General features: G+C 37.1%; 2 protein-coding genes across 2 annotated transcripts in view; one reads left to right on the forward strand and one right to left on the reverse strand.

Annotated features, from left to right (window-relative positions):
- Window positions 1-1,461: 1,461 nt before the first annotated feature.
- Ccdc39 (Coiled-coil domain containing protein 39) lies at window positions 1,462-9,220 on the forward strand. Its single transcript, XM_073966020.1, has 10 exons — window positions 1,462-1,601; window positions 1,666-1,932; window positions 2,030-2,177; window positions 2,246-2,817; window positions 2,885-3,214; window positions 3,273-3,374; window positions 7,497-8,295; window positions 8,359-8,524; window positions 8,588-8,952; window positions 9,030-9,220. Exons 2-10 carry the CDS (start codon window positions 1,711-1,713, stop codon window positions 9,140-9,142), a joined length of 2,817 nt encoding a protein of 938 aa, XP_073822121.1. The 5' UTR covers window positions 1,462-1,601; window positions 1,666-1,710; the 3' UTR covers window positions 9,143-9,220.
- atms (RNA polymerase II-associated factor 1-like protein antimeros) overlaps window positions 9,143-20,597 on the reverse strand; it is a 62,630-nt gene continuing 51,175 nt past the window's right edge. The window contains exons 2-3 of the mRNA XM_073966028.1: window positions 11,032-11,257; window positions 9,143-10,953 (exon numbers count right to left, since the gene is read on the reverse strand). Of these exons, the coding sequence (XP_073822129.1) occupies window positions 9,252-10,953; window positions 11,032-11,099 (1,770 nt within the window). The 5' untranslated portion in view covers window positions 11,100-11,257 and the 3' untranslated portion in view covers window positions 9,143-9,251. The remainder of the gene's footprint in view (window positions 10,954-11,031; window positions 11,258-20,597) is intronic.

A 20,597-nucleotide genomic window follows, 5' to 3' on the forward strand; every position in this document is an offset into this window, starting at 1 on the left:
AAGGGGAAGTTTGAGTACCCCAAACGAAGTCTAAATACCAAATTTCAGCCATTTCGGTGGAATATTGAGGCCACAAATTTCAAAATACCGAAAACCGGGAAGTACCGCTCTACAGGGGCTATATGAAGGCATGGACCGATACTGACAAAGTTCTGGGGGAAAGTTTTATACCACCAACGTAGACTAAGTACCAAATTTCAGCCATTTCGGTGTGATAATGAAGCTAAAACATTCAAAATACCGAAAATCGGGAGTTACCGTTCTATGGGGGCTATATGAAGGTGTGAACCGATGCCGACAAAATTCTGGGGGAAAATTTTATGCCCCTAAAGAAGACTACGTACCAAATTTCAGCCATTTTGGTAGGATAATGAAGCTAAAACCTTCAAAATACCGAAAATCGGGAGGTACCGTTATATGGGGGCTATATGAAGGTGTGGACCGATACCGACAAAATTCTGGGGGAAAGTTTTGTACCCCTAAAGAAGACTACGTACCAAATTTCAGCCATTTTGGTAGGATAATGAAGCTAAAACCTTCAAAATACCGAAAATCGGGACGTACCGTTCTATGGGGGCTATAAAAATGTGTGGACCGATACCGACAAAATTCTGGGGGAAAATTTTATACCCTTAAAGAAGACTACGTACCAAATTTTAGCCATTTTGATAGGATAATGAAGCTAAAACCTTAAAAATACCGAAAATCGGGAGGTACCGTTCTATTGGGGCTATATGAATGTGTGGACCGATACCGACAAGATTCTGGGGGAAAATTGTATACCCCTAAAGAAGACTACGTACCAAATTTCAGCCATTTTGGTAGGATAATGAACCTAAAACCTTAAAAATACCGAAAATCGGGAGGTACCGTTCTATGGGGGCAATATCAAAACGTGAACCGATATATCCCATTTTCAATACCAACCATCCTGCAAGTAAAAAAACTTCTGTGGCAAATTTTGACTCTCTATCTTTAAAATTGCGAGCTGTATCTTGATTTCAACAGACAGACGGACGGACGGACAGACGGACATGGTCAAATCGACATAGAATTTTATGCTGATCAATAATATATATACTTTATAGGGTCTCCGACGAATATTTCGATGTGTTACAAACGGAATTACAAATTTAATTATACCCACCATATGGTGGAGGGTATAAAAATTGCTCCACAAACATCACAGAAGGGACGAGGGAGACTTTTTTCATATCAATGAGTTCACCGATTCATATTGGCTCAGTGATACTACCTACTTAGTACTACCTACTTTTTATTGCCGAGTCCGGACACCACTTCTAGAGAAGATTTCATGACTCAAATACTCAGGATATTTCGCCAACATCACACTGAGGGGTATTTTGCCAACATCACACTGGAAGGCGGGCGTGCATACCATTGTAGTATAGCAAATTAAATGTTTATTCGTATTCGTTAGAGCTCATTAAAATAAAAGATTCTTGAAAAGGATTTTTCCCATTTAAAAAAGCAGCGCATGCTCTTCCTATTCGCTTCTATAGTAGTTTTCTGACCGTCGCTATGTCCACACCGTTATAAACAAACTGTTTCTATAGTTTGTTTGGCCACACGTTTGTTTGGTAACGTAGGAATTTAAAAAATTCTTCTATTGTTTCACTGACATTTTTACAATTCAAACTCAAGGAAGAAAATTGGAAAAAAGATAAATAAAAAACCTATTCCGCAAAAATGGACGATGAAGTGATTCGAAAAGCCATGCAGGCAATGAATTGGAATTCGTTGTCTGAAATACCCATGGCAAATGAAGAAAACCGTTTGCTTTTGGATGAAATTCGAAATCTGCAGGAGAAAAAGGATGAGGCTTTGGAATACCAGCAGCAAACGGATGAACGTCTCAAGAAGTTGCATGAACATTCCAAAAATGCCGAAATCACAATTAATCATAATTTGGTAAGATAGGCGAAAGCTGGCCAGCAATTGGAAGAGTATTGAGCCCCACAACGAAATTAGAATCCCACAATGAATCTTTACAAACTTCATTTTTTAGAAACTGCTAAACGCCTATCAATCGGATGTTCGAACGGAGGCCCATCTCTACAAGATTGCTATGAGAGAACACTCCAAGCTAAAGGAAGATGTAAAGAATTCAGACAAAGAATTGAAGAACTTTAACATGTACATGGAAAAGACAGAAAGTAAGTGTTGAGGAAAAGCTGAGTTGTGTAAGCCGTTTGTTTAAAACTTTTTCAACCCATCGTTACAGGGGAAATATGTACATGTAAACAAAATATTGATAATCTAACGAATCGCATCAAATGGGCAAAAACAGCTTTGATCGAATGGCGCAAGGCCATGGAGGATGGCAATAAGGGGTATCAACTCATCGAAATGTACTACAAGGATGATCAGATGAGAGCCAAACAGCAAAATCAGAAACGTGAAAAATTAAATGCCGAAATAGACAAGTGTCGGCAAAAACTCATACACATGTACGATGAACAGAAGACATTGGAATGTAATTTGGAGTGTACGGCAAATTTATATCGTACTGCTCATGCGGAACGCCGCTCTATGGTGGAAACCTGGAAATTGGCAGCAAGTCAAATGTCACAACGTGAAAAGGATATACGCAACAGTGAAATGGCTTTGATTGATTTGCGTAACCAGTCTCAAAGGATAGCAAAAACGTTAAAGGACATGGATAATAAGTTGAGTGAAATCATAGAAAATAATCGTGAAGTAGAAGCGGGTATAGAGTTATTGAATTCCGAGACTTCTGACATGAAAGAAGAAATGCAAAGGCTAATTGATGCAGTTGCTCTAAAAACCAATGAGGTGAGGCTATTTAAAATTTTCATAATTTACAAATATTAAAAAAAAACAACGGCTACGAATTTTCCAGGTGGACCTCATTCAAAAAGAGTTACAAAATCTGGCCAACCGTGTTCAGCAACAGCGTGCGGAAAATCGTCGCTCCCTGAAAACCAAAGAAGATTGCCTCATAGAATTGGATAATGCAGAAAAAATTGTGGCCAAATTGGAAGAACGTTTGCGTTCTATGTCCGACAAGAACATGAGTGCCCAGCAGCGTTTACAGACCCTAGAAGATTTAATGGATGTCGAAGATAGAGCCCAAAAGACAGTCAATAAAGAAACGGATCGTATTAATGGTCTAATTTATCGATCACAATTACAATTGGCCAAATTTCGAGAAGATGGTTTGGCCTTATCGGTATATAAGCTACAATTTATTTTATTTGAAAAGATATGATGACATCCATTGATTTTAGGTGGATAATCGTGGTATTGTGTCAACAACATCGGCTATTCTAAAAAGCATGGAGGCCACTGAGAAAGATTTGCGCAAACAAACGGAATGTAATTATGAATTGGTATGTAACCCGGAATAATTTAAGTTTAGATAATATCAGATCTATGGTGGTAACGTAAGGGGTTTGGTTTTTAGATGTTTGCAGAGAGTTATGAACGAACGAAAACTTCCCGTTCGGCTTTCTATTTAGCTTGACGGAAATGCCTAATAAAGTCCAAATTTTCATAAAGGGTTTTCGTTTAACAATTATTTCGATTCAGCCTAAAGGCTGATGGAATACTAATTTGTTTAAGTGCAGTTGAAGCACTGTTAGGATATGGTCGTATCATTTAGAGTCAGTCAGTCTTAATGGTCCTGATTTCAAGGATACAATATCTTAAATCTTTAAAATATCTAAACCAGTAAGGAAAGGATCAAAGACGGGTGGGGCCGACTATATGATACCCTACACCACTGTGAATATGTAACAAGTAAAAAAGTATCAGTCGGCTTTGCCGACAGAGATATACCCGCAGCCTGTGTATATTGGAACAATTTTTTCCCAAAAACCCATGTATTTAGGGGGTTTTAAAAATTTTGGGCGTTTGAACCGACAAAAATGTTGATTAGGATTAAAGATCAAAAGTTTTGTGGAGGGGATACTAAAAAGAATGGATCTCCAGCCACTACATATGGTACCATAGGGGGTTTGAACCTGATCTATATCTGGTAGATATATTAGGATGTGTAAAGTATGGACCAAATCTGTCACTCCCATCAAGAGTTATCGTACGCACAATCTTTCCGAACATGTTTGAACTTTTGTGGGGGAGGTACCTGAAGGAGTGGACCGATATGGCTTTCGAACTTAAACTATATTTGGACAAATTATTACTAAGGCCAAATTTTGGACCGAATCGGCAGACGTGTTCGAGAGTTATCTTGCGCTGCAACCACCTCACACGGTGTCATAGGGGTTTTTTTTGCAACTTTCAGGCTATTTTCTCAGGAAGTATGGACTTGCCCCTAATGAAACTTATACCGTCGTATCGGGGGCAGTGAATACAAGTTGCTAAAACAAAAATCAAAGCGATTCGAGAGATGGTCCTAAACGGAACTTATCCGAAATTTTGTGTGGGAGGTACCCGAAGGACTGAACCGATTGGGTCCATATTGAAACCTTATCTAAGTCTGGTGCACATTTCACGATGGGCAAAGTATGGACTAAATCGGTTACTCCCTTCAAGAGTTATCGTGCGCACAAATTTTCCGAACATTTTCGAACTTTTGTGGGGGAGGTACATGAAGGAGTTGTTGTTGTAGCAGCATAAAAACGTAGGTTTTATGCTGGGTTGGCAGCCGCTGGCCGAAACACAATGGTTTCGGGTCAATCCGGTACGAAAGAACCCGCTGCCGTGGGATTGACCGGAAGGAGTGGGCCGATATAGCCCATCTTCGAACTTAAACTAAGTTTGGGCAAAATATTACGAAAGCCAAAATTTGAACCGAATCGGTTCATCCGTTCGAGAGTTATCGTGCGCTCCAGCCAGACGGACGGACATTGCTCAATCGACTCCAAATTGTCTGAAACACATTTCGTCCAAACATACTTGGGGTCTAAAACCATTATTTCAATGAGGCACATTTTGCCCGTATGAAAGTCTATATACCCTCGTTGGCATAAATGCTGAGGGTATAAAAAAAGCTATATCCAAATCTTAACCGATTTTGATATAATTTGGCACATTTATTTCCAGACCGAGTTCAGTCACACATTCCAAATATCATCGAAATCGGAAATATATAGCGTGTTTGGTACAGAAAATACGTGAAATCGAGCGAAAATATATATGGGAGCTATATCCAAATTTGAACCGATTTCGATATAATTTGGCACACTTATTTGTAGACCGAATTCAGTCAAACATTCCAAATTTCATCAAAATCGGACGTATATAGCGTGTTTGGTACAGAAAATACGCGAAATCGGCCGAAAATATATATGGGAGCTATATCCAAATCTGAACCGATGTCGATATAATTTGGCACATTTATTTCTAGACCGAATTCAGTCACACATTCCACATTTCATCGAAATCGGAAATATATAGCGTGTTTGGTGAAGCAAATACGTGAAATCGGGCGAAAATATATATGGGAGCTATATCAAAATCTGAACCGATTTCGATATAATTTGGCACATTTATTTCTAAACCGAATTCAGTCAAACATTCCAAATGTCATCAAAATCGGACGTATATAGCGTGTTTGGTACAGAAAATACGCGAAATCGGCCGAAAATATATATGGGAGCTATATCCAAATCTGAACCGATGTCGATATAATTTGGCACACTTATTTGTAGACCGAATTCAGTCAAACAATCCAAATTTGATCAAAATCGGACGTATATAGCGTGTTTGGTGCAGCAAATACGCGAAATCGGGCGAAAATATATATGGGAGCTATATCCAAATCTGAACCGATGTTGATATAATTTGGCACACTTATTTGTAGACCGAATTCAGTCACACATTCAAAATTTCATCGAAATCGGAAATATATAGCGTGTTTGGTGCAGCAAATACGTGAAATCGGGCGAAAATATATATGGGAGCTATATCCAAATTTGAACCGATTTCGATATAGTTTGGCACACTTATTTGTAGACCGAATTCAGTCACACATTCAAAATTTCATCAAAATTGGACGTATATAGCGTGTTTGGTGCAGCAAATACGTGAAATCGGGCGAAAATATATATGGGAGCTATATCCAAATCTGAACCGATGTCGATATAATTTGGCACACTTATTTGTAGACCGAATTCAGCCAAACATTCCAAATTTCATCAAAATCGGACGTATATAGCGTGTTTGGTGCAGCAAATACGTGAAATCGGGCGAAAATATATATGGGAGCTATATCCAAATCTGAACCGATTTTCACCAAAAGCAATAGCGTTCTTCCCATGGCTAAAAAAATTGTAGTCCCCAATTTTCAGCTGAAACAGACAAAAAATGCGAACAAAAATACATGGACAGACGGACGGACATGTATAAATCGACTCAGAAAGTGATTATATGTATATCCCCAAAAGGAACTATGGGTCTATTTCATTTCCTTTTGTATGTTACATACAAATGCACAAAGACATAATACCCCTTACCATAGTGTGGTGTAGGGTATAAACAGAGTCTAAAGAAATGTTTTTGCTTTTTAACGAAACCCAAAAACAAGTAAAACCGGAGTTAAAACATGGACCTATATTGGTCGAGAATCCGAAATACCAAGTAACACCTATTTTAGTTGGAAATTTCACATTTTCCTTCATCACATCGGGTGGTATCGTTATGCGGTGATCCTACCATGACATCGCCCTATATTTACAATTTTCCGAATTGAATTTTTATAACCACATTTCTGTCAGAAAATGTGTAAAAACCCCACTCAATATTCAAAATCTGACGGTACTATATTAAATCGGGGTCTATATTAAATCGTGGACAGCTTCTCTGTGAGAAGCTTTATACCCCCAGCGAAGACTATATACCAATTTAAGCCATTTCGATAATGTGGTGAAATCCTTTAAAATACCGAATATTGGTCTGTGCAGTTCTATGAGGGAAATATCTGAACTTGACCTATACCAACAACTCACCAAAGAAATATTTTATACCCTTAGTGTGTAGCGGATTTTAGCAATTTCTTTTGAATAATCCAAATACCCTAAAAAACGAAAAATTGTCGCTACCATTTTATGTGGGCTATATGAATACGTGGACCAATATCGTCTATTCTCTTCTTCAACGGAGACTAAATACCAAAGCCATTCGGACAGTAGCGTTCTATGGCCGCTATACCGAAACGTGGACCTGTACCGACAAATTCCTGGGGAATATTTTATACAACTAAATAGCACATTTCAGTCACTTTGGGTGAATAATGTGGTCATTTCTTTATGGACTATATCAAAACGTGGACCGATATAACACATACAATTCAATACCAAACATCCTAGGAGTAACATTGCGAGCTGTATCTTGATATCAACAGACTGACGATCGGACGAAAAGACGGACATCGTCACAGAATTTTATGGTGATCAAGATGTAGATTTCTGTGCTGATCCAGAATATATAGATTATCTTTCATAACTATTCTATATCAAATTGAAAACTATTCTATATCTTTTCATTTAAAGTCCTTTAAATTACTCCAATTGGAACGACGCATTTTACATTTACAAGGCAGTTGTATAGATCCCGAAATTGAACAAAGAAACCAATTCTATTTGGCTGAGCTTGAAGAACGGCATACAAAATTACAAAAAGGCGTTCAGGCTACTCAACAGCAGAACAAAAAACTCGAAGATGATATGCGTAAACTGACCATAACCTACAACAAAGATATGGCTCAGTTGGATGCAGTTAATTTCAAAATCAAAGAAGCTCAGGTCTATTGCGAGGGTGGTCAAAAACGCATTAAAGAAGAAAACAAACGCAATCAAGAACTGATAGTGGAGCTGAGTATTTTGAAGATGCGAGCCAATGAATTTGAAGAAGAAATTAATAAATGTGAAGATAGTGTCTATAATCTCGCCAAGCATCGAATGCATTTAAATCGAACCATTCGAGATCGTATGGTCGAGATAAAAAGTCAAATGGATGTTTTAAATTTAAAACGTAAACATCAATTGGAAGAGTTGAGTACACTGAAAGCAGACATAGCTGAGAGGAGAAAACACATCGATGCAGTGAAGGCACGTTTTGAATTGACAACAAAATTGTTGGGTGTCAATGAAGATGGCTCGATGGTCACAGCCACACAATTGCGAGTGGAAACGGCTCAGGAAAAACAAATGCTATTGGATGAGGGAAATGAGCTAAATGAACGGGTTCTCAAGGCGGAAAAGGAAATCGAGGCACTTCAAAACACCTTGGCTTTGTTGAACAACAGCAACGACGTTTATCGCAAACAAATGCAAAAAATTCAAGATGGAGGTAAGGCAAAATTTTTAACTTAACCCTAAACATGTCTTCAAAACGTATTCGCATTTCTTTTAGAGGAAGCCAGTGCTGAGCTTAAGCAACTACAAGTCAATTATTGTGCATCTTTGAATGCTCTGAGAAATCTTCGCCAAGAATTTCACGAGTTGGAACAAAAGACCCAGGAAGCTTGCAAGGAAAGGGATGAACTTGAGAGGCTGCTAACAAAAGAAACTAATAAGAAGTGAGTAACCATAAAAATTCAATCATAATACAGAATACTTATTTCCTTACCTTACTTTGCTAGATGTGAAAATTCTGATTTCCTGGCCAAGTTGAAAAAAGAGCTACAAGATCAGGCAAATAAATTAACGCGGGCTGAACGTGAATTAAAAACTGCCCTAAAGGCAATAAGACAAAGAGCCATTAGTGAAGAATTCTTAAGACTATTTGATCAAGACCTGGATTTAAGGGAGTTGGAAAAGCGTAACCTAAATGTCCTTAATCAGTTGGGAGAAATTGCTTATGCAGATTTTGAACTGGGACCAAAAATTGCACGACAACTATTAGATCGTGGCCTGAAAATGCCACACATGCTTCAAAAGACTCGCAGCTCGGTATCTTGGCGCAGTGATACCTCCTTTGATATGATGTCCTACACCTCTTCCAAAGGCAAGTGTCTAAATTTCAAACATTTTTTTTTTCAATTTATTGAGAACAAATATTGTTGTTTTTTTTTTCTTTTGCAGAAATGTTTACTTCACGTTCATCGCAATCTGAGGCATCAGAGTTTAAGCAAACTTCTTCGGCCAGATTGAGCGTGGTCTCATTAGAATTACCCGATAAAAAGAAAGCCAAATGATTACATTTAAATTGAAATATTTATATTGAAATTCCAAAATCATAAAATAATAAAACTCTACAAATGTTTTACATAAAATATTACCATTGTCTTATGGATGTCCTCTTGCCTAATCTTCACCTTCTGAACCACTTCCAGATGCTGTGCCAGAACCAGAGCCGGATGGTGTATTACTACGAGAACGTGATGGTGATCTTGAGCCTGAAGCACTGCGCGAACGAGAACGCGAACGTGAACCACTTTTTGAACGTGATCGTGACCGAGTATTAGAACGTGATCTGGAACCAGATTTATGGGAGCCAGCTTTACTATTAGGTGTACGAGATCTGGATGGTGATTTTGAGGCAGATTTGGAGCGTGATCGCGAACGACTGGCCGAACGTGAACGCGAGCCCGAGTGCGAACGGGAGCGTGAACGAGAACGCGATCCCGATGCTGAACGTGATCTAGATCTCGATTTTGACTTTGATTTTGATCGGCTACGTGATTTAGAACGCGAGGAAGCTCTTGATCCTTCTGAACCTGAACCCGATCTGGATCCAGATTTTGATCTTGATCGGGACCTATCAGAAGAGCCAGATCCAGAACGTGACCTCGATCTGGAGCGAGATTGCGACTTTGCCGATTTGGAACGTGAACGAGATTTTCTTTCACGTTGAACTTGCTCTTCATCCTTATCTTTGCCATCATCAGGCGCTGGTGTTTGTTGCACCTCCTCCTCCTCTTCTTCTTCTTCCTCTTCCAATTCTTCTTCTTCATCATCATCGCCTGGTGGTTCCAATTGACGTTCACGATAACGTTGCATGCGATGTTCATTGGCTTCCAAAGGACGATGTTTCACAACCAACTTAGTGTTGCTTGGTTGTTGGCCAACCTTCATACGACGTTTGTTCAAACGCACACGTGTCTCCAGTTCATTATAGTAGACACCATCTTGACGCATAACAAAGAAGTAATTCTCTTCGTAGCCCTTTGAGGCCTTACTCTTGACATTCCAGTTGTATTCACGGGCAATTTTATATTCATATTCCTCTTCGTCCTTGTACAAGACTTGATCGGCGAAATCAACACGTCTCTTCTCCAAAGTTGATTCAGTGGGCAAGAAGTAGGCCACAAACTGTTCTCCACTTTCGTCCATGACACCACGAATCATAGCCTGAGACATTTCTTCCAGCTGAGCTGGAACATTTTTGCCCGCCGGTGCAGGATCGCTGTCGAATATAACCTGGGCACATGGGTACTTCCAATTCTTGAAATCTGGATACAAAGGTATAATTTCCACTGGCACCACATTGGGTTTGGAGTAATGCTTCGTGATGTCATTCTTCGTGTCACTAAATGTCTTCTGAATAGCACTGATTTGGGCATCACGATCCAAATACAATGTCTCCTCACGCAGTGATTTTTTAACATTGTAACCCACTTTAGCTTCAATATTCTCCAAGTTCTGAGGTTGGAAACGAGTTTGTTCCGTGGAAATATATTCGGATTTACGCAACCATGAAACACTTCGTGAATGCTGTTTGGAACGTACCGAATCGTGTGGTGTGTGAACATCTTCTTCCAATAATTTTTCATCTGCCGGATCAAGTTGGGCATATGGATCGGCCTGGTACAAGTCACGATTAATAAGATCAATGGTGACACCCAAATCATGTTCAGTTAACACATCATATTTATAGTTGCGTTCCAATGAAGTAGGATTGTATTGGACAAAACGGTTGCTATCGAAAGGGTATTGTAGGAATTTCAAATCGAATGGAATATCAGGTAAGTTATTGCCATATTTGACGCGGCATATTATTTCCGACCTAGAAAAAAATGCAAAGAAGGAAAAATGCGGCATTATAAAAATGCAAAACGCAATCAAGAAATCAACACAAACTTACTTTCTTTCTGTTGGCCTTTGAGGTCTTTTATCGCTTGGTGGTGGTGCTCCATTAATTGTTGGTGGCATTTTTGTTTACGTTCTATGCATTGGAATATTAAAATAAACTTAAATGTATAAATTTTAGAAATTGTTTGATCGCACACACTTTTTTTCCACAACCACGCACCAAAATTGAAGCCGATGAACTCTTGATTATGACGGCGTCGTTTATTGTGGTTAGGGATCTGTAGATTAAATGTTGGTGGAATTTTCGACTTTTTCAGGAAATAAATTACATCAATGAACGTGGTTAAAAATGCGCTCGAATTATAATAGAAAATGGTTGTTTTTAAATATAATAGGATTGATGCATCGCAATCTTTTCCGCTTAACTCTTTTTATGAAGATTTACTAGACGCATTTGTTATGAAATTGGCAATTGTGACAGTACGATGTAAATGTATTATATGCAAAAATTAACTATTATGCATGGTTTACATTTACGAAATCCACTTGTGGATTTCGTAAATGTACACTTAAGGGCTGTTTACACCATATATCAATGTCATATGAGCTGTCATTTCTTTCACCCATTCGACATTCTCTATGTTTGTCAAAATTGACGTCATCCATACAACTTTCAATTTGTGCGTTCATACCATGGCAGAACTACCAGGTAGTGGTATCACACCAGCTGATCGAATATGAAAAGTCAAATCCCTTTATAAAAAAAAATATTTTTGTTGTAATTTCCCCAACAACATAAAGAAAGTTTTGACATAACATATTCAAAATTTTACGATGCCACTACCTTGGTAATTGTGCCATGGTTCATACCTACAAGTGTTATTTTCGTATGACATAACCTATAAATATAAAAACAGCTGTTTTTGTCATTGTTTACATTTATTGTTGAGTTGCAAATTTGCGCAAATTTTAATTTTGGTTGAAGGAAAATGAATATCTAGCATGTTTGTTGTGATAGAATAGGTTTTTGGGGTTATAGAGGCATTTATGTTTTCGCCACAAAGCAATCATTTCCAAGACTGCTTCTTTCGACCAATCGATCTGAAAATTACATTATAAACACCCTTTGTTTACTTTTCTAAATATTTAAATATATATAACTTTCCATTTTCTTTTTTTTAAAGATTTTGTTTTTCATTTTCTTTTTTGAGAATGCCAGAAAACAGCTGATAAATTTATGTTTACATACAAGAATGCCGTATCAAATAGAGCGCTCCCTAAGGCGGCCATCAGACCATCTGCTTTTTCACATGTATGTTGTCACTTTGGGTATATTAATATACAGAACAGCTGATGTCATACATGTGAAAAAGCAGATGGTCTGATGGTCTGATAGATGAAAATTTTCATAGTGGTCACACTATGTGTACAACATTCGCAGGTAGAAAATTTGACATCTCATACGACATTGATAGATGGTGTAAACCATGGTACAATAATTCATAGGTAGGCCAGGTATGAGAATCGCCAAAAAAAATACAACCCTGTCGCTATGGCTTAAAACGTCAAAATTGTTTTGATGAATGATAACGGATGAGTATACAAAGAAGAAGAAGAACGAAATGTTGAAATGAAAACAAAACAGAGTTGAATTTTTTGACCAATAATAAATATCAACTCTGCATGCCAACACGGTTTTGACAGATTAAGCCATAACAAAAAAAAAAAAAAAAAAAAAAATTGTAATCAGCTGTTAGCTGTGGCCTACCTAAGAATTATTGTACCATGGTGTAAACAACCCTTTAGCATTAGACTGTTTTTACATCCAAAACGCATTTTACAGCTAACATGTTTTATAAAACATGCATCATTTACTAGGCGCTTACACGAGAAAATTTGTCTTCAAATACAACTCCGATTTACTAACACATACATACATTTGTCGGCTGTCTCTCAGTTGTCCATCATTTTTTCACAGACAGTCAGTTTAACAAAATTTTGACATTTTTGTAAAAATAAGTGAGATAATAATTGAAACGTGTTGAAAACAAAAGAACACGAACAAACAATAAAAAAAATTGAACAAAAAAAAAAGAAATTGACGATTTACATTCATAATTTTACAATTGTTTTTGCATTTGTCTGGTTTTGACAATCAATACATGTACTCAACTGTCCTGTCATGTGTAAACGCAGGGTTAAGTTGTTAATTCTATCTTCGATAAGTCCCAATTTACATTGGGCGAGTTTACTTGCGGCAATTGTCATTTTGTAGGAGAGAGAGGTGAGGCATATGGTAACCCTTTGCCTCTCAGCACCCTCTCTCACCTACAAACTGACAATTGCCGCAAGTAAACTCGCCTAATGTAAATTGGGACTTACTCAAAAGTTTTTACAAATTTGTACAAACTTTTATGTCATGTTCATACCAGCATTTGAATCACGTCGTTCGTTCACATAATTACGTACACGAATTAACCCGTTCATACGACATGGTACACAATTCATAGCAACATGATTCATATTTTCATGGTTTTTGTTTACTGATTTTAAAGAAAGTTTCAACCAAAATACGGGTAGAATTATTTTATATGAACTGAAAAATATTTATCCTTCTTTCAGATATCTATTTAGTTTTAAATTCTACTATTTTCATTCATGTTTTCCATTTTTTCTCACAATTTTGGTGTTTTCAGTATATTTTCAAATTTTTCTATTTCAATAATTAACGAGAGAGAGACCTGCCAACATATCTTTTTGGTATACAGACATTCCTGCAGGCATTTGATTTTTGTTTCTAAATTTGTTCGCGAATTTGAAACGATTTTCTAAAAGGTTTTGGATTTTTAATAAATTTTTAATTTTTTATTTTTCCTGTCATAATTAATTTATTTCGATAATTTCTCTCATTTGTTAGAGATGGGACATATTTTATCGTCGTTCTGAGAGTAATTTAAATTGAACAATGTACAAAAATCGTTGTTCGTTCTCAAAATTTTGTATAGGAAATTAAGTAATTGTATCGTAATTTGGGGTCGAACAACGAATAGAGTGCGAATTACCGCTAGTCTGAACATGGCATTACAAAATGCTGTTCGATAACAAGCTTGCTCAGTAAAAGAGAAAGTCCCAATTTACATTAGGCGAGTTTACTTGCGGCAAGTCTCTGTTTGTAGGTCCCAATTTACATTAGGCGAGTTTACTTGCGGCAATTGTCAGTTTGTAGGTGAGAGAGGGTGCTGAGAGTCAAAGGGTTACCATATGCCTCACCTCTCTCTCCTACAAAATGACAATTGCCGCAAGTAAACTCGCCCAATGTAAATTGGGACTAGGAGAGACACGTAAGGGGAATGGAAATGGAAAAAAATTGCTCGTGCCGGCAATCTTCAGGCAATTCCTTTTATATTTGTCGTATTTGACATAATTTTCATTGTTTTGAAAACAAAACTTGTCGGAACAGAATTGCTTTGTATAAATGTAAAAGGCAAGTTTAAAAGGGAACGAGAAAAATTGTCGCAAGTAAACTCGCCTAATGTACATTGGGACAAATTATAGATACATCTTTGTGTTTATTTCAGATTGAGTCCATATTTTGTTGTATTCAAGTATTTGAATAACAACAAAATGTTTTACAGGGGATATGAAATTGATTAGTTGCGGGCCATGGTAGAACAAATACAAGGTAAAGTTAATACTACAACAAATACAACTCGAACAACAACCACAAAGGAATTTGTTTTTGTTTGTAACGTTACTGCCAGTTGTATTTGTAAACAAAACAAGGAAATGTCTATAAATTATTGGAATTTAAAAAACTAATAATTTTTCACATTTGGTTGAATATTTAGGAAAACATGAATGAAAATTCGTTACATTTTCAATTTTTATGTTTCCACATCATTCCACTTAATGCATAAATTCTCGCAGAAAGTAGAATTCTTGCAGAAAAGTTTGGGGTCGCTGGAAATTCATAGAAAAAGGAGAAGCTGTTTCAATGTTTTGTTTTAGAAATCAAAGAAGCACATGTTTATTAGGGCTTCATTTTTTTAAATTTTAACAAAATGCCTCACATATTAACAAACGTTGTATCGCCTCTACAAGCGGTGATTTACTGCGCGGCTTATCGTTCGAACTTGGAGGGGGTTACATATCATTGATATGAAGAAGCCTTTCTGGGAAATCGTTTTTTCCGAATGATATATTTTTTTTTCTCAAAAAATATATGTCCCTAATGTACATCGAAATAGAAATAAATGTATAAAATGTCATATGAAATTTGACACTAACGTTACAACCCAGTCCAGTCAGCTGTGTATTGCTGCTACCTTTTCTTATTCTACCATGGTTGCGGGCGGAGGGTAGGGAATACTATAGTTTCAGTTGTCACCAAACAACTTCATCAGTTCCCTTTTCCGCCGACTCTGTATCGATAAACAGGTCAATAAGCCCATCCAGCAAATTAAACAAAATGAGAATTTGCAAGTAGTTGGAAGAACTTGCAAATACGTTTTATGAACTTATATTAAAATTATCATGTATCATTGAGTTTTCCTTTCATACAATAAAAAAATAATAATTAATAAAAAAATTAAGTTTCACTGTTTTATTTATAAATGCACTTAAAATAGAAAATAATTTGTCGCTTAGCCTCAATAAGAATATTCTGCCTCATAATGGAACCTCTCATATAAAACACGATCAGTTTTGTTCAAATAATCGGTTGCTTGCCAGTGTGGCCGTTCATTTTTGTCAGTCACCAGGCAGTGAGGAGTGGTTGTTTGCTGCCTGTAAAATTCTCAGATCCAAGTACATTACGCAATTGGATCAGTCCTGCTGATTGAACGTCAACGATGTTGTGATCTATTACCAGATCACGAAGTTCCTCTCTGGCACAACATTTTATTTTGGAAAATGTCTTTTTGGGCAATTGGGCTTAGCATTGGTGAATATGGCGGTAATAACTGCAAATTACACCTGTGAAGTCTCTTGCATAGTTTTGCCTTAAGTCTAAAGCTCGCGGGTCATTCATCCTCTCTATTTCGATAGAGACCAGTTTTAATCTAATTATACCCTCCACCATATGGAGGGTATAATTAAACTTGTCATTCCGTTTGTAACACATCGAAATATTCGTCGGAGACCCTATAAAGTATATATATTATTGATCAGCATAAAATTCTATGTCGATTTGACCATGTCCGTCCGTCAGTCTGTCTGTTGAAATCAAGATACAGCTCGCAATTTTAAAGATAGAGAGTCAAAATTTGGAACAGAAGTTTTTATTACTTGCAGGATGGTTGGTATTGAAAATGGGATATATCGGTACACGTTTTGATATAGCCCCCATAGAACGGTACCTCCCGATTTTCGATATTTTTAAGGTTTTAGCTTCATTATCCTACCAAAATGGCTGAAATTTGGTACGTAGTCTTCTTTGGGGGTATAAAACTTTCCCCTAGAATTTTGTCGGTATCGGGCCACACCTTCATATAGCCCCCATAGAACAGTACCTCCCCATTTTCGGTATTTTGAAGGTTTTAGCTTCATTATCACACCGAAATGGCTGAAATTTGGTACTAAGTCTACGTTGGTGGTATAAAACTTTCCTCTAATACTTTGTCGGTATCGGTCCATGCCTTCATATAGTCCCCATAGAACGGTACCCCCCGATTTTCGGTATTTTGAAGTTTGTAGTCTCAATATTCCACCGAAATGGCTGAAATTTGGTATTTAAACTTCGTTGGGGGTACTCAAACCTTCCCTTTAAATTTGTCGGTATAGGTCCACGCCTTCATATAGCCCCCATGGAAAGGTACCTCCCGATTTTTCGTATTTTGAAGTTTGTGTCTTCAATATTCCACGAAAAATGGCTGAAATTTGGTATTTAGTCTTCAATGTAATATAAAACTGTTCGCCAGAAATATGTCTGTACAGGTCCACGCTTTCATATTGCCGTTTCGATATAGCCCCCATAGAACGGTACCTCCCGATTTTCGTAATACTGAAGATTGTGACATCAATATCCAACCGAAATGGCTGAAATTCATTATTTCGTCTTCCAAGAGTTATAAAATATTCCAGAAGAGTATTATCAGTATAGGTCCACGTCTTCCTATATCCCCATAGAAGCGTACTTCTTGATTTTCGGTATTTTTTAAGTTTTAGCCACATTCTCTTACCGAAATATAGGAAATTTGGTATTTAGTCTTCTTTGAGCCTAAAAACTTTCCATCAGAAATTTGTCGGTATAGATCGACGTTTTGAAATAGCCCCAATAGAATGGTGCCTCACATTGTTTTACCGAAATTGCTGAAATTTAGTATTAAGTCTTCTTCATACACGAAAGGAAACTAATTATTCCATTTTACTTCAATACAACTTGTGGTGGAGGGTATAACAAGTTCGGCCCGGCTGAACTTAAAGCCGTTCTTACTTGTTTTTAATTGCTTTAGTTCATTCTCTATGGAGCTTTTTGATATACCACGTTTTTCTCAGTTAGAAATTTTGTTTTTATGGATTTTAATGTAATGCCAGGTCGGCTTTCCACTCACGATTCAATGAAATTCACAACTTCAGGAGTCAGCGTCTTTCTTCTGTTTCCGCCACGTTTGACGTTGCTTAAACCATCACTGTTTTGATTATACCTTCTTATAAGAGTTTTTACAGCATTTAAGTTGATCGATGTAATTAACAAAATATGTAATGTAATTAAAAAAACAATATGTTGGAGACATACATTAAAATTGGCTTCTTTGTTCTACCATGGTAGCCATGTTTGTTTTTGACATTGCTAGATCTACTATTTTATTTTTCAATGGCTTGCATTTATATTGCATCTTTAGACTGAATTAAAACACATTCCGAAGAATGCCTTTAATTTCACCCAATGCACCATCTGTGTGCATGGGTATTTAATCGAATTTTATACACCCCACTCCACTGTGCCACAGATTTGTTATGATTTATTCACCAAAGTTTATTATGATAATTTTTTCTAAATATTGTTTAAACAATTTAAGTGCTTTGGCTAGAACATTTTTCTATGTTTATCTTCGTTTTTTTCCTAACCATTACGTATCATAAAAAACAGCGAAAACAGCCATTTATTGATGACGTATTGGCGAAAAAAATTAATTTCAATTTGTTTTTAAAACTGATTGATCAGTTTTCTTTTCTTTTGGAAAATTTCAAAATATTTCGCAAAAGAATAGAAAAATTGATTTATAATTTCAGTTTTAAATTTTACGTGCAACGCGAGTGTGTAAATGAAAAACGTATGTATAATCGAATCGGTAGAAACAAATACGCGTATCGAAATGAAGTTGTGTGCAAAAGTGTGAAAAATTGTAATTATTATTAGTTAATTAAAATATTCACAACAACAATAGAAGATCCAATAAAATATGATTTATGAAAATCAAATTTGAGTTTTTGTGAAAAAAAACTACAGCTGTTGCGGCCAGTGAAGGATCATCAATGACAAGTCAGAAGAAATCTTAAATATGGATATTCCTTTGGAAATTGGTATCAGTTTAAATGAGGTATGTATGTGGTCATTATTGGTCTGTTCCTTTATCTTTTGAAAATGGTAAAACCGGTAAAAGTAGTAAAACTTGTAAACTGCTCCCATATGAATTGTATGGTGCCTGAAGTAAAGGAAGACGAGTAAAAAGTGGTAAAACTTGAAGTTTCTTGCACGTAAAGGAACAGAGCTTATGTAATTAATTGCGTGCTGCGAGTGCGTTAAAAAAAAAAAAAAAAAAAAAAAACAAAATACATGTATGTATTTCAATTTGGAATATGTACATGTATTTGGTCTGTTCCAGTACTGCAAGAATCTACTAATTTTCACTATTTTTTTTCGATAACATAATGCACATGTAATTAATAAGTCCGGTCCACACTAGAGTGATTTCACACACAAGAGTGTTATTTCATGAAAATAGGCGTTCTTAGATCGTGTTTCCCACTACATCAGTTTCATAAAATTACGTCAGTATGTCCCGGTCCACACTAGAGTAAATTCCATTAAAAAATTTCATGAAATTAGGTGTTCTTAGGCCGAATTCCCCATTACAGAAATTTCATGATTTTACTCTACTATGAACTCAATCTAGAGACTCATAATTTCATGTTAAAATTTCAGTGAAATTATTCTAGTTTGGCCCGGGACTATGGAGGAACGCATAATTTCATGAAATTTTTCAATGAAATCACTTTAGTAGGGACCGGGACTAAGGTACTTACTTACTTACTTAGGCCGCCATCAGACCATCTGCTTTTTCACATGTATGTAGTCACTTTGGGTATACTAATATACAGAACAGCTGATCCCATACATGTGAAAAAGCAGATGGTCTGATGGCGGCCTTAGCTGGCCCATTACAGATCATTTGTTCCATAGACCGAACTAAAGTACAGTACACATTGTCAGTTTTGAATGACGATTTTTTGCTATTATCGATAACTGTCCAACCGTAATGCAACCACAAAATATTTTGTGGTTGCATGATGAATGACAAAAATGAACGGCCACACTAGCAAGCACCAACAAAGCTGTCATTCAAAACTGACAATGTGTACCCAGCTTAAGAAAAGATCTCCAATTCTCTCTGTTTCGTGCTTCGTTTTTTGGAATACCGCGCCTTGTCATCTCTTCGTCACTTGTTTGCGCCATCTATTCTTTGGCCTGCCAATTCTGCGTGCATCGCCATGTGGCTCGAAGTTATACGCCTTTTTAGCGGGTTCATCATTGCTCATTCTTATGATATGGCCTAGCCACCGCAATTGCTGCACCTCGATACGTTTAACTATATTGATGTCGTTGTATAGCAGATACAGTTCGTGGTTCATGCGACGTCGATATTCACCGTCAACGCAGATTGGTCCGTAGATCTTTCGAAGAATTTTTCTCTCAAACACACCAAGCACTGCCATGTCTGCTTGCGCAAGTACCCAGGCTTCGGAGCCATACATCAGCACGGGTAGTATCAGTGTTTTGTAGAGCGTTGTTTTTGCTTGACGAGATGTGGCTTTGTTTTTAAACTTCTTACTTAAACCAAAGTAGTATCTGTTGGCCAATACTATTCTTCTTTTTATTTCACAACTGATTGCGTTTGTTGTGTCTACGGAGGTGCCGAGGTAGACAAAGTCTTTACTACCTCAATATTATAGGAACCAACTTCCACAGTCGGTCCGAGCTCAATGGACGCATTGGCGTCGACACTATCAACTTGGTCTTCTCACCGTTTACCGCCAGACCCACTTTAGCAGATTCTCTTCGACCTTTATAAAGGTATCAGTTACTTCTTTTACTGATCGGCACATGATGTCTATATCATCAGCATAAGCAAGTAACATGTGACTATTGGTGTAGATTGTGCCACTTCTTTTGACGTTTGCCTCTCGTATAACCTTTTCTAGCAGGATGAGGTTACACGAAAGGCTGTCTCCTTGTCTGAAACCTATTTTGGTACCAAACTCTTCGGAGAAGTTCTTTCCTATTTTAACTGAGGACTCGTGTCAGTTAAAGTCATTTTACAAAGCCGGATGAGTTTGCGGGGATACCAAAATCAGACATGGCTTGGAATACCTTTGAACGCAGCGGGCTGTCGCAGG

The sequence above is a fragment of the Musca autumnalis genome, unplaced genomic scaffold (genome assembly GCF_047663935.1).
Source record: "Musca autumnalis isolate F117 unplaced genomic scaffold, ASM4766393v1 scaffold_1, whole genome shotgun sequence".
Taxonomy (NCBI): Eukaryota; Metazoa; Arthropoda; class Insecta; order Diptera; family Muscidae; genus Musca; species Musca autumnalis.

Bases quoted from the DNA above. Each gene is read 5' to 3' on its own strand.
- Ccdc39 (XM_073966020.1), top strand. From the start codon at position 1,711: ATGGACGATGAAGTGATTCGAAAAGCCATGCAGGCAATGAATTGGAAT. The intron at 3,215-3,272 runs GTATATAAGCTA...CATTGATTTTAG, and splicing joins AAGATGGTTTGGCCTTATCG to GTGGATAATCGTGGTATTGT. The intron at 8,525-8,587 runs GTGAGTAACCAT...TTACTTTGCTAG, and splicing joins ACAAAAGAAACTAATAAGAA to ATGTGAAAATTCTGATTTCC.